Genomic DNA, 14,165 nt, shown 5'->3' on the forward strand with positions numbered 1-14,165 from the left:
CTGCTCCTGATAGAAACGTTTTAGCTGGAGACTTTTTTGGCTAATTGGGGAGATGGAGGGGACTCTCCCCCGCCCCCTCCTCGGCTCCCCATAGCAGGGAAGCTGCTCAGCTGCAGGGGTGGAGCTGGCCGCAGCCGGGATCCTGGGCTCCCACTCCGGCTCTCTCTTTCTGCTGCTGCATTTTGATGAGCTGCATGACCTACATTCCGACTGGGCCACATGCACCCACTCCATATGTGAATGCGTTTCCAGCCCCATCCCTGCCTCTCCCTCCTGCCCCATCAGCCTGGCAGGGTGGCCTCTGGGTAATTTGCCACATTTCCCTTTCCCTGATTTGATTAAAACCACTTTGTAGGGTGGTGGGAGGAGAGCACAGGTGGTGGTTCTGCTGCCCCCATGTTGTCCCAGGCAGTGTCTGGGGACCAGATTCCGTGTGGGGTGGGGAGACAAGAATTTGAACCCGTAATCCCCCTGTGCCGTGTCCACACTGCTGGGGTTGAGTGGTTTTCACAGTTGAATTTTCTGTGATTAAAAACTTTGTGAATCTTCATTAAATACAAATTAGCCAGAAAATGGTGGTACTTAGAGGAAATTTTAGGTGATAAAATACAAAAGAATGAGTTCAAGTGCCATGAGTTTGTTTTAATTAAGAAACGAATTAATCACCCCGACTTGTGGGTTTCCACTGTTCTACAGATTCAACAAATTCCAGTGACAACATCTACACAATGATTAATCCGGTGCCGCCTGGAGGCAGCCGGTCCAACGTAAGTCTGCTTTCTAATAATTTACATATCAGACACCATAACAAATCATAATTAACTTCATCAGCTGAGGGGAAAGCAAGTTTAATTGATTTCAGCCATTTGTTACCAAAGATGAATAAAATAAACCGTCAGAAAAGTGATTAACTCTTGGGCAACTCAGTTCCCATTTCATAGGCGGCAGGGGGTGGGAGAGGAAGGGGTGGGACGATGCCCACCCTCTGGTTAGAGCCAGGGCGCCCGCTGTGCTGCTGGGACTTGCCACCTCCTGCCGTGCTGGTGGGGGAAGCGCCAGGCTGCAGGTGGGGTCTGGCCTGGTCTCTGCCCAGCAAACTGGCTGTGCTGGCCCGGGCAGTCCCTCTCCTCCTGGGCCTGTTTCTGGGGCTATGGAGCTGAGGGTGGAGCCAGCAGCAAGGGGACAGGGCTCGCTGGGGGACCCGCCTGCCTGTGCTGCTTCCAGGAGCTCTGGAACTCCCAATACCTGGCAGCTTCTTTGCCTCTCAGAGTTACAGCCCTTGGGTGATGTTGCAGCTCACATTTCCCCATTTCTGATTACTGCTTGCCCCACTTCCTCCTGTGTCCCCTGCACCCACTGGATGGGACTTGGTTAGTCAGCTGCAGCCTGTCTCCTCACCCAGCGGGCGTTGCCCGAGGTCAGGGCCTGATCTGCTTCCCCTCCACAGGCAACCGTTCCATTCTAGTTCCTTCCCTTCCTCCTCCATGCAGGCCTCAGGTGAACCTGTTCAGCCTTGCCCCTCCAGGAGCTCAGGGTCTGAAAAGGAGGTCTACAGACTGTAGAGCCAGAGAGTGGGCCTGGGGCCCTAAAGTGCGAGGCTTTGGCCTGGTTGAGGGGGTAGGGCCTTTTGGGGCACTCTGGTTTTGTTGGCTCCGTTCCTGAGGTGACACCCGGATCACCCCACGTGTTAAACACCGAGCGCTGGCTGCCCTGTGCTGGATATTGCCTACATCCAGCAGCCCTCTGAGGGATGGTTTCTGGCCTGCCTCCTTTGCCAGGGTCCTCACTGGTGTGACCAACCATCTGGCTTTTAACACTAAAAAGCCCCACATCCTGAAGAATCCCAGGACACAGAAAGTCCTGGGTTTTGTCAGTGATGCAGAAGGTTGGGTGGAAAGTATAAAACCCACACAGAGGGATGACAGCACCATTTGTAGCATTGGATGGAAATGGCGTGGATGATCTGCCTCGGGTGGTCACTGTCGCCATGTTGCCTGACGTGGATGCTGGCATCAGGACTTGTGATTCACCATGGATCACATCACTCAGGCTGCAACTCCGCACACTGCAGTCATGCATGTTAGCAGCACTCGCCTAGGAGTCTGCTGCAGATTCAGTGTTGGGCTTTTTGTCTAGACGGTGCTGGTTTCAGTCTTGACATCATGAATGTTGTGACCGTATTTCCTAAGAGTTCAGATGATGAAAATGAGAACGGTGACAATGACAGCACGAGCATGACCCAGGCATCACTGGGAAAGAAGGTTAAATGACCATGTTACTTTAATGACAGATGCGAGGACACACACAACTGGATTAGGGAGGAAAGAACCCAAACAGAATGTACTGCGCGGTGTGCAGAAAAGAATGTGGGAATGGGCATGTGGAGAAGGGGAGGTGGAGGCACATTGGACATTGAGTCTCTCAAGTCTGAGGCATATCTTTCTAAATCAAGGTTTTTTTGACCTCCAAAGAGACAGCAGTTCTCAGTCAAAAACAGTGGTCACAGAATTAGCTTGGGCGTACTCCTTGAATGGACGCCATTATCATCTTGTTCCCTTGATTGCACCGCAAACCAAGAAGGTTACATTTCCTGATTCGGAGGTTACAAACTAAAAGTCCTGTGTGTGAACCAAAGGAAGAGGGACTTTCGGTAACAGATGCATTGCCCCTTTTACAGTAGTGCTGACCCTGTCTGATCCTTCCAGCATTCGTGCTTCCGAGTGCGTCAAGGGCTGCCTCAAGTCATGGCAACAGGTTTCCGCTAGCTCTTAGGTATGTTGATTTGAAAACTGGAGTTTCAGATCGTCTTCTCGATTTCTGTGAAGATTTTAGTGAAGCCACTGAAGACGTAAGAGATTGTTGTTCTCTTGTCCAAATACAACCTAGACTTTGCTCATTTATCTACATATTTGGCAGACAGTACACAGTTAATTTGAGCAAATTTCATTTAGTCCATAAGCTTCTTACCAATGAAAATGAAAACATCTTACCTGCTAAATGTTCACACCTCGTACCCGACACTGTCACAAAGGGGTGTAATTTGCTTGCCTGTGATACCAGCTTTCATAATGAAAGTTTTGGGTCACCTTTCAGTTTCCTCAAAACATGCCAAAGCACTTAATGAGATCTTTGACTTTACAGACAGGAGAATGCCTCAGACACGTTTCCACAAGATGACTATCATTGCTGGCCATAGAAAAGATGTTAAAATGTTGGCTTGCCGTGAAAACTGCTATTTTTTAAAGTGTGAGACAAGAAGGATGTCCTTCTCTAATTTGGAAATGCATTGAGATGAGAATGGAAAAAGGAATTACAATAAAATACAGGCCAGGCACGTTGGCTTACGCCTGTAACCCGAGCACTTTGGGAGGCCAAGGTGGGAGGATCACTTAAAGCCACAAATTCAAGACCAACCTGGGTAACAAAGCAAGACATCCTCACCATCTCAGCAACAAAAAAATAAAAATAAAAAATACATAGGCTGGGCGTGGTGACTCACACCTGTAATCCCAGCACTTTAGGAGGCCGAGGTGATCAGATCACTTGGGGTCCGTCGGGAGTTAAAGACCAGCTTGGCAAACATAGTAAAACACCATATCTACTAAAAAATACAAACATTAGCTAGGTGTGGTGGTACATGTCTGTAGTCCCAGCCACTCGGGAGGCTGAGGCAGGAGAATCGCTTGAGCCTGGGAGGTGGAGGTTGCAGTGAGCCGAGATCACACCACTGCACTCCAGCCTGGGTGAAAGAATGAGACTCCGTTTCAAAAAAAAAAAAAAAAAATACATAAATACATTAAAAGTAAAATAGAAATGTATATACTGTTTTGCCAGTACTCTCTGATGCTCCTTAAGAAGCCCCGAGGAGCCTAGATGGGGCTAGCCAGCCACACTTGGATTGGAGAGGGGGCCACAGAACCTCATACAGCAGGAATAATGACCCATTTAATGCTTGAGAACTCAAAAAATGTCACCAGAAAAGGCAGTCAAGTTAAACAGGACTTTTATCAATTTCTTCATTAAAACTGTAACATATTTGGAATCCAACTTGGATTTTGCAACTTCAGATTACCTCTGTGCTTTAAAATCATTTTTTATAATAATTTTAATTTATAACATCCATTGTGCTTTGGAGTGTTAAAAAATGATGGACATCTGGCTGGGCATGGTGGCTCAGGCCTGTAATCCGAGCACTTTGGGAGGCCAAGGTGAGAGGATCACTTGAGGTCAGGAGTTCCAGCCTGACCAACATGGTGAAACCCCGTCTCTACTAAAAATACGAAAATTAGCCAGGCGTGGTGGCCGGTGCCTATAATCCCAGCTACTCAGGAGGCTGAGGCAGGAGAATTGCTTGAACCCGGGAGGCGGAGGTTGCAGTGAGCTGAGATTGCAATGCTGCGCTCCAGCCTGGGTGACAGAGTGAGACTCCGTCTCAAAAAAAAAAAAAATATATTAGCCGGGCGTGGTGGTACACGCCTATAGTCCCAGCTACTCAGGAGGCTGAGTCAGGAGAATCGCTTGAACCTGGGAGGTGGAGGTTGCAGTGAGCAGAGATCGTGCCATTGCACTCCAGCCTGGGCAGCAGAGCGAGACTCTGTCTCAAAAAAAAAAAAAAAAAAAAAAAGCTGGACATCTTAGACAGGGATAGCCCATCTGATGAATTACAGATGCAAAGGCCTGATTGACAAGCAGCTGGTCCACCAAAGCCAGCCCCTGGACAAAAATGGATGGACATCTTTGGAGAGATGGACGTGAATTCCTACAGGTCCCAAAACCTGTGCTTATAAGTAAAACCGGAAATACTTTGTGTATAAGGGTTGTGTGGAGAGGATATTTAGTTTGGTGGTACCGTGTTAGGTTGACACCAGGAGTCAGTGTAACATGGGCTTTGAATAAACAGAGTGACAAGTCAAATGGGTTTTAAGTTTGACTATATTCCGTTTTACCAGTGCATTTAAAAGAAAGGTGTTCTAAGCTGGGTGCAGTGGTGTATGCCTGTAGTCAGCTACTTGGGAGGCTGAAGCGGGAGGATTGTTTGAGCTTAGGAATTTAAGGCTGCAGTGAGCCATGATCATGCCACTGCACTCCAGCCTGGATGACAGAGCCAGACTCCATCTCTTTTTTTTTTTGTCTTTTTTAAAAAGGATGTCCTAAAGGCTATAAAGGCTTCAGGCAATTCAGAGACCAGTGGGAAAGAAAGCAGAGCAGAATGTTCTAATGTATCCTAGGGCAGAAAGAAACATTGTTATTTTTTATTTAAATATTAGTAATGTTTGTTTCATTAATCCTATTATGTTTGTTTGTTTGTTTGTTTAGAGATAGGGTGTCTGTCACCCAGTCTAGAGGGCAGTGTCACAGTCATGGCTCACTGCAGCTTCAGCATCTGGGGCTGAAGGGATTCCTCCCACCACAGCCTCTTGAGTAGCTGGGACTACAGGCACATGCCACCACACCCGGCTAATTTTATTTGTTGTTGTAGAGATGAGGTCTCACTATGTTGCCCCTAATTTATTTGTTGATGTAGAGATGAGGTCTCACTATGTTGCCCAGGATGTTCTTGCACTCCTGGGCTCAGGCGATCCTCCTGCCTCAGCCTCCCAAAGGGATTACAGGTGCGAGCCACCACGCCTGGCCTATGTTTTATTTTTTAAAAACATAAATGATAAGCCAGGTGCAGTGGCTCGAGCCTGTAGTCCCAGCTATTCAGGAGGCTGAGGCAGGTGGATCACTTGAGTGCACTCTAGCTTGGGTGACAGAGCAAGACCTCATCTCTAAAAAATAATTAATGTAATATAGCCTATCAAATTTAAGTATTCGAGCAAAAAGTTATTTCTGTATCAGAGGACAGAAACGTTATAAAAATATTAATATTTTTCCTCATACATATCAATCATTTAACTAGTCCACCTCCTAATTGCTACTAATTGCCGCTGTTAACAGTTCCTATTGTTGTTTACATAATAGCATTAATCTAATGGAAAAGTAAATAATACAGAATAAATGATGCTGAGACAACTGAATATCCACGTGTGGACAAATGAGATTGAACTGTGTCTTTACAGCAGTACACAAAAGTTATAGTAGATCATAGGGGGCCGGGCCTGGTGGCTCACACCTATAATCCTAGCACTTTGGGAGGCCGAAACAGGTGGATCATTTGAGGTCAGGAGTTTGAGACCAGCTTGGCCAACGTGGTGAAACCCTGCCTCTACTAAAAATACAAAATTAGCCAGGTGTGGTGGCACGCACCTGTAGTCCCAGCTACCTGGGAGGCTGACGCATGAGAATTGCTTGAACCCAGGAGGCGGAGGTTGCAGTGAGCCAAGATCACGCCACTGCACTCCAGCCTGGCCGACAGAGTGAGAACCCATCTCAAAAATAAATTAAAAAATAATAAAAAATAAAACAAAGTAGACCATAGATCTGAATGTTAGAGCTGAAACTACAAAACACTTGAAGTAAATACAGGAGTAAATCTTCATGACCTGAGTTAAGCAAAGCCTTCTTAGATGCAAGACCAAAAGCACAAGTAGCAAAAGAAAAAAGTAGACAAACTGGACTTCATCAGAGATTAAGATTTGTGCTTCAAAGGACACCATCAAGGAAGTAAAAAGACAAACCACAGAATGGAGAAAATATTCGCAAATCATGTATCTGATAAGGGATTTGAATTCAAAATACATAAAGAACTCTTAGAAAAACTCAATAATAACCCAATTTAAAAATGGGACAAGGATCTAAATGGACATTTCTCTAAAAATTACAAATAGCCAGTAAGCACATGAGAAGAAGCTCAGCATCGTTAGTCATTAGGAAATGCAAATCAAAACCACAGTGAGATAGCACTTCACACCCACTAGGACGGCTGTAGTAAAAAAGATAATGACTGGTGTTGGCGAGGGTGTGGAAGCATTGGAACTCTCAGACACTGCTCGTGGGAATGTAAAATGGCACAGCTGCTTTGTTAAACAGTTTGACGTTTCCTCGAAAGATCAGACAGCCTAGTGATGTCTGCTGTGATATGGTAATTGGGTTACCCTATGACCCAGCAGTTCTCCTCCTAGGTATCTGCCCAAGAGAAATGAAAACGTATGTCCACACGGCAGACATGAGTGTCATTACATCAGTGTCATTAGTCATAATAGCCAGACAGTGAAAATAACCTGAACGTTCCTTCTGCTGATGAATGGATAAATGAAATGTGGTATATCCATACGGTGGACTACTTTTTGACCACAGGAAGGAATAAAGTACTGATTCATGTGACAACACTGATGAACCTTGAAAACATGCTAAGTGAAAGAAACCAGCCACAAAAGCTCACATGATTCTCTGTATATGACATGTCCAGGATAGGCAAATCCGTGGACAGAAAGTAGATTAGTGTTTGCCTGGGGCTGGGGGGGGCGGTTGGAGGAGGACAGAAATGACTGCAGTCGGGTACAGGATTTCTTTCTGAGGTTATGGAAACGTTCAAAATTGGTTGTGGTGATGGTTGCACAACCCTGTAAATATACTGAAAACCACTGAATTGTACTTAAATGGGTCAGTTATATGCTCTGTGAATTATATCTCAATAAAACTGTTAATATACAGAAAGTATACAATAATATGTCATTTTGAAGAAATACTTGTTTCTTAATACATTGATGTTAAAGTAGTGACATATTCATGTTAAGGTAATGACATACATGTGCATAAATCTGTATTATCATGTTTGGGGATTTTGGGGGTCTGGCATGGCTGTGTCCGGGGTTGGCTCCCTAGAAAGCTGGTTACTTTCATCCTCCTATCACTTAGGTTAATAAGCATGAAATTTGTTGCTAGATGGCAAAATGTGCCCAAAAGCCTGTGAGCTGCTTTGGTGGGGGGCCCACTGGAGAGGCAAGGATGCGCCACCCCTCCCCCAGTCTGGGTGGGCACGGGGAAGCAGCTCATACCCTAGCTGTGCCCCTGCAGCCTGGTCACAGCCTTACCCCTTACACCCCTTTCTGTGCTCTGGCACGCCATGCTGCCACCCACTTGGTCGCCTTCTGCTCACGTGGGACCCCTGCCTTAGAGTGATTTCCACGATGGGCTCTGCCTGCCCAGATTTTACCCCTCAATTTTGTTGATGCTCTCTTCCTCTTCCAGGCAGCCAGTTCTGATTTCTCTGCCTTGCTCTGAAGCCGCAGCTGTACTTTGCAGCTGTCTTTGGAAGTCAACATCTCTGTCCTCCTGTGGGGTAGTTGGGTATCCGTGAGCTGCTCCTCTGGGCTGGGGCTCAGGTGTGACTCAGCTCTGCGTCTGTGGCAGCCAGTCCCGGCCAGGTGCCAAACAGCCCTCCATTCCACCACCTCCACTCCCTTCCCACTCGACGCAGATGCAGTCTGCATCACAGGGCCTTGGCGCTCCAGGCTGGGCTCAGCCGCCCCTCCCCCAGCCCTGTGACTCGTGGCTGTGGGATGTGACCTTTCTGGTCTTCCTTTCCGAGAAGGGTTTGATAGTTCCAGATAGGCTTGTGGGTGGGCAGAATCGACTCTTATCTCCAAGCCCTCATCTGCCACACCAACAGTTCTACATGGGAGCCTCATCAGTGACCTCCTGCCACCACCCCACAGTCCCAGGGTGCCATGCAGTGCCTCCAAGGCCAGTGCCCTAGCTCTCTCTTCCCCACCACTCATCAAACCCCACCTCTTCTCACCACCCAGCCCCAGGAAACATCTTCATTTCTAACTTCTTCATTTTGTTAACTTGGAGAGGGCCAGCATGACAGCTCCAGGCCTGCTGCCAGGTTCCAGTCCCAGCTCCTCCACCTCCAGCCTCTGGGACCTCAAGCAAAGCGTTTCCTCTCACTGCTTCTGTTTCCTCACCTGCGAAGTGGGGATGAGAAGCACAGATGTTTTGGTCCCTGGCCCGACATGGTCGGAGAGCTGTCCACATGTGCCTCTGTCTGGGGAACCACACTCTCCACACGGGGGATGGAGAGGGCCCTGTGGTGGGATCCGAGAGGCTCAGTTTCAGAGCTGCCTCTGTGTGGAGTTGGGTGGCAGTGGGCCAGTCCCTCTCCCTCACCTGGGTCATTGGAATGAGCACCTCTGCCCTGCAGCTTAGAGGGCCGAGGTGAGGACCCTGGCCCAGCTGCCAGGCAGGACATGTCCGAGTGTGAGCAGAGCCTGCCGGAGCAGGGGTTCCCCAGGGCCAGGACTCCAGCGTGGCTGCAGCCCCCTGCCTGTGAGGGGTGCAGAGGGCCAGGGCCCGCTGAGCTGCCATGCCCTGTGCTTCTTCCCCAGTTCCCGATGGGTCCCGGCTCGGACGGTCCGATGGGCGGCATGGGTGGCATGGAGCCACACCACATGAATGGATCATTAGGTGAGTGGCCCCTGCCCTCGCCATGCCCCACCCTGCCTGGGCAGCCAGCTCTGTGCCTCAGCTCCTGGCTCAGCTGGGCTTGGTACAGAGCCCTGGCTGGCCTTGGCTGGGCACACAGGACCATCCTGAGAGGGATGCCGCACAGAAAGCCCTCCGCACAGTGTGGGACTGGGATGGAAGGGCTTAGAGGCCCGAGGAGCCCAGGACGAGGGGAGACCCCTCCGTGGAAGAGCAAGCAAGAAACTGAATTGGATTATTTTTTCTTTCCAGGGTCAGGCGACATAGACGGACTTCCAAAAGTGAGTGTGCACTCGGTCTCCCTGGCGGCGCCCCATCTGTGTGGGCAGGTTGTTGGCGACACAGGTGCTCACCTCCTCTCCTCTTTCCACAGAATTCTCCTAACAACATAAGTGGCATTAGCAATCCTCCAGGCACCCCTCGAGATGACGGCGAGCTAGGAGGGAACTTCCTCCACTCCTTTCAGAACGACAATGTAAGCCTCGCCCCCTGCCTGCTGCTCTCGTCCCCACGGCCTGGGGACTCTTACCTAACAAGTTGCGAGCTACGGAGCCGGAGCCGGGCTGCAGCCTGCCAGCTAAGCTGGTTGCTCTCGTCCCCATGGCCTGGGGACTCTTACCTAACAAGTTGCGAGCTACGGAGCCGGGCTGCAGCCTGCCAGCTAAGCTGGTGGCCGTGTTATGGTTTTTCCACCTCAGTTATTTTTTTAGCAGAAGTGTGCAGCCTTGATGCTGCCCCGAGACTGCCTGCTGGTGGGGCCTTCTGGAGGCAGCTCCATGCAGGCTGGATGCCTCTGGCACTAATTAAGCTGATATGGCCAGGAGAGCCCTGGGCTGAGAGAGTTGGGGCAGTATTGCCCCACAGGTCCATTTCCATCTGTCGAGTGGGGAAAGGTTCGTGCAGCCAACAATTTTCAGGGCTCTCAACACGGGTTGGCTGTCTGCTTTTCTATAGTGGGCTTCTGTGTGCATTCTCATTTGAAGAAACAGTGTTATGATTAAGCAGCTTTCAAGAACCCCAGACTGCCAGCCTGGGCAACATGGTGAAACCTCATCTCTACATAAAAATACAAAAATTAGCCGGGTGTAGTGTCGCATGCCTATAGTCCCAGCTACTTGGGAGGCTAAGGTGGGAGGATTGCTTGAGCCCAGGAGGTTGAGGCTGCTGTAAGCCTTGATCGCACCACTGCACTCCAGCCTGAGTGACAGAGTGAGACCTTGTCTCAAAAAGAAAAACAGAAAAGAATCCCAGACTGGCCCCACCCCAGGGCACCCTGGCTGTGCTCTGGCTCATCAAAGCCCAGTTCCCTGCAGTCTGGAGGCCTGCACTGGGCAAGGGGCAGGGGCTGTGACTGCCATTGGAGAGGAGAGGATGACTCAGACAGGGGCAGGAGCAGGGGAGGCGCCATCAGCTGCCTTAGTTCCCAACAGAAGGGCAGGCTGGCACTGAGAAGTGGCTCTTAGCTCCCGCCTCCTGGCCCTTATCCTGCGCTACCGGCCACCTGCCCACTCCATGCCACCATGTGCCCCTCAGCTCAACCACAGCCCCAAATGAGCCCTGCTCAGTTCTGTGCAGTCACACCAGGCTCTTGGCACCTGGGTGTGTCAGCGGCCTCCCCACAATCCTCATCCCCCCCTTCTCTGCTTCTCCTTTCCAGTATTCTCCAAGCATGACGATGAGTGTGTGATCCCCCCTTCTCCGAGACGCTGAGAGAGCGGGCATTGCAGGCGGGAAGATGCCAGAAATTATGCAAGAAGTGAGGTGTCATTATCCAGGAGCTGGTGGGGAGGGCATCTCCCTGCTCCCCTCAACCCCCTCCCACCCCATCCACGCCCCCTACCTTTCCCAATTTTAGTTTCATGCAATAAAAAGGCCAAACTTTTTATTCCATAAAACAAGAAGGACAAAACTCTCAAAAATGTATTTCAAGTCAGTGACCAGAAAAATCCCACCCCTTGCCCTTTCCCCAAAGGACCTTTTCTGTACATGACACTTTTTTGTTGTTTTTTGTTTGGGGTTTTACCGTTGTTGGGATTTTTTTATTTGTTTTCAGGGGGGTTTTTTGGGGGAAAATTTTTTTAAATGGAAGCTTCTAGCAAGCCCCCCACCCCAATCAACCTCTATGCTTTCTTCTTAAAAAAAAAAAAAAAAAAAAAAGGAAAAAGGAAAAAAAAAAGGAAAACCAGAAGCCCTGCTGTCTGTCTGTGCCCAAGCCCTTCCACCAGAAAAGCTAGTCTAGGTGTGAGAGCCCACATTGTCTGTAGCCATCAAAAATAATAATAATAAACTGGACAGTTTACAATCGGTGGTTTCTTTCAAAAGGCCTTTTTTGGAAAGAAGAAAAGGCAGTCACCGTTTTCCATTTGGGGTTTTGGTTTGTGCAACAGGCAGGGGAGGAGTGGGGACGCGTTTGTTCTAGCTTGATTTCCATGGCAACAGCAGCGGCACGCTTGGACCCCAGAACCCAGCGCCCTCATCCTGTGGCCAGAGGGGCCGGACCACTGACCCCTTTCAGGATTCCACCACAGCCCAGACCGTCGCCGTGACCCGGTGGCATGCACTGTTCCCAGGACACCTTCCTCCTCCTCTCCTGGACCTCCCTTCCGTCCTGGCCTCCCTGCCTCTCCAGCCCCTCCTCTGCCCCCACCCCAGTCTTCCCAGTGAGAATCCTGCCAGCTGGGTGGTGGCCTGGCGCAGAGTGGGAGAGGCTGCCACTGACAGGATGACTATGACCTGGGACATGGAAACAGTGATCTCCGCGTTCTGGTCCCGAGATCCTCGCATCAGCGTCATCGTGTGCACCGGCTTGGGGGGCTGGAGTTCCGGTTTTCTTTGTTTTTTCTCTTTATTCGTCCTTTCTCAAAGATGGGATACTGATCAGAATTGCTCTGTATATGCTTGGGACTGGATGGAAAGACTTTGGAGCAGCTGTGGGGGGTGGGGGGACACCGACAACCAAACAGACGTGCTGGCTCCGGTCCTGTTTTTACTTTCAAAAACCAACAAGCCCAACGGTGGAGCCTGTCCCCTCCCGGGAGGGTGCTCATGGCCCCGCTCACCTCATCACCCCACGGAAACCTTTGTGTCTTGCCCTGGAAGACACCCGAATTCTTTGTACATTGACATGCCCTTCTCCTTCCTCCCTCCCCTGTAGCTGGTCTTTGTTTTACTCCCTCCCTTTCTGATCCATGTATATCATATTATGTGAGATATCATCTGCCTGAAAAAAGACTTTGTGCGGATTATTGGGAACATTGTAGCTGTTTCTGTGTTTTTTCTTACCTTGTAGTCTGGTTCTGAATTAAGAGAGGAAAAAAAAGTAATTATGATACATTGTAGTTTGTGTACGATATATGTTGATAACGTTTTATTAAAGGGACATCTTTTTTCCGCAGCCCTTCCTGACATGTTTGGGGAATGTGGGTTGGAGTTTATTACACTGATTACAAAATGCAAGGTGACTTCTTGGGCACAGTTTTTGTTCCTGGTGCATAACAAAATGTTTTGTGTTTGAGGCGTCTGCCTTCTTTTCCTGGGCCTGCAAGTTCTGTGTTCTTGTGGAGTCGCGATGGCCTTGGCGGAAAGGTGGGTTGGGAGGGAAGGTATCCATCTCACTTTAAATATTTGGGGGCCGCCTAAAAGCCATTTTCCATTTCTTGTCTTGCAAACACATTTTGGTCTGCTGGAATGTCTTTTATTTTTCTGGAAGTAGAAAAAGGTTCCTCCTGGTGCCCTCTGTTTTCTATGGGGAGTCGCTATCGGCCAGGAGGGCCACAGCCACTCCCTGCTTTCTCCCCTCGGGTGGGACTGGCTTCACCCCAGGCCCCCAGCCTCAAGTGCCTGCTGTTGGCAACTGTCCGGGGCATAGGGAGGGTGATTTTTTTTTTTTTTTCCTAAACCTCCAAGGTACTGGGAGCCCTTGAAGGGTTTTGAGAGTAGTTCAGTCTACTTAAATTTTGGAAAGTGTATGCTGGTGGTCTCCTGGGAGATGAATCAGGTGGGGCTGGCAAGATATGGAGAGAGGCATTCCCGGACGACATTTAGGCAAGAAATGCTGAGGGCTAGGGTGAGGTAAGCTGCTATGGATGCTGACTTGCACGACTAGAAAGAACTTTCTACTTCCCTGGAGCTCTGGGGACCTCATTCTAGGCTTGTAGCAGGAGCGGATGCCGTGGTGGGTGGGTGGGAGACAGAGGGTCCAAGCAAAGGGCAGGCTCAGCCCATGTTTATAAGGCCCTTAGGGGACCAGATAGCAAATTCCCAGGTTTAAATCTTGTTTGCTGCAACTTGCTGTGTGGCCTCGGGCAAATTAGTTGATACTTCTGTTCTCAGTTCTCTCATCTGCAAAATGGGGGATGGCGGGTTGGCTGCCTCATAGGCTGTGAGGAGGTTAGCACCGTGAAGTGCTTAGAACAGTGCCGTGCACGGACTAAGCAGCATGTGTTCACTACAAGTGATGTTACTCGTGGGGAGAGTCCAAATGGGTGTGTTGGGGAGTAGCTGGGAGGATCTAGGAGATTCCATCTGGTCCTTCCCTCTTCACCTTGGAACAAGGTTTCCTAGGCTTTTGCTGAGTACAGACACCTTTGAACTATTGGAAAAGCATCTCCATTGGAGAGATGAAGAGACTGAGGCTGCGACTAACCTGTATCCATGGTGCTGACCCAGGGCTGGGGAAAGGTTGGGAGGATGGGATATCCATCCGATACCTGTGCTCCTTGGAGCAGGAGTCGGGCACAGACAAGAGCCATGGGATCAGGGTGCCTAGCTGGAGGAAGGCAGGTCACGGGGCCCAG

The 14,165-nt window shown here is 49.6% G+C and overlaps 1 protein-coding gene across 12 annotated transcripts in view; it reads left to right on the forward strand.

Moving 5' to 3' along the window:
* SSBP3 (single stranded DNA binding protein 3) overlaps positions 1–12,763 on the forward strand; it is a 179,228-nt gene extending 166,465 nt beyond the window's left edge. For all 12 annotated transcript variants that reach the window (XM_031004649.3, XM_031004657.3, XM_031004660.3 and 9 more), the window contains 5 exons: positions 697–767; positions 9,273–9,351; positions 9,622–9,650; positions 9,743–9,844; positions 11,027–12,763. In XM_031004649.3, the coding sequence (XP_030860509.1) occupies positions 697–767; positions 9,273–9,351; positions 9,622–9,650; positions 9,743–9,844; positions 11,027–11,056 (311 nt within the window). In that variant the 3' untranslated portion in view covers positions 11,057–12,763. The remainder of the gene's footprint in view (positions 1–696; positions 768–9,272; positions 9,352–9,621; positions 9,651–9,742; positions 9,845–11,026) is intronic.
* The last annotated feature ends 1,402 nt before the right edge of the window (positions 12,764–14,165 follow it).

Source organism: Gorilla gorilla, chromosome 1 (assembly GCF_029281585.2).
Source record: "Gorilla gorilla gorilla isolate KB3781 chromosome 1, NHGRI_mGorGor1-v2.1_pri, whole genome shotgun sequence".
NCBI classification, from domain to species: Eukaryota; Metazoa; Chordata; class Mammalia; order Primates; family Hominidae; genus Gorilla; species Gorilla gorilla.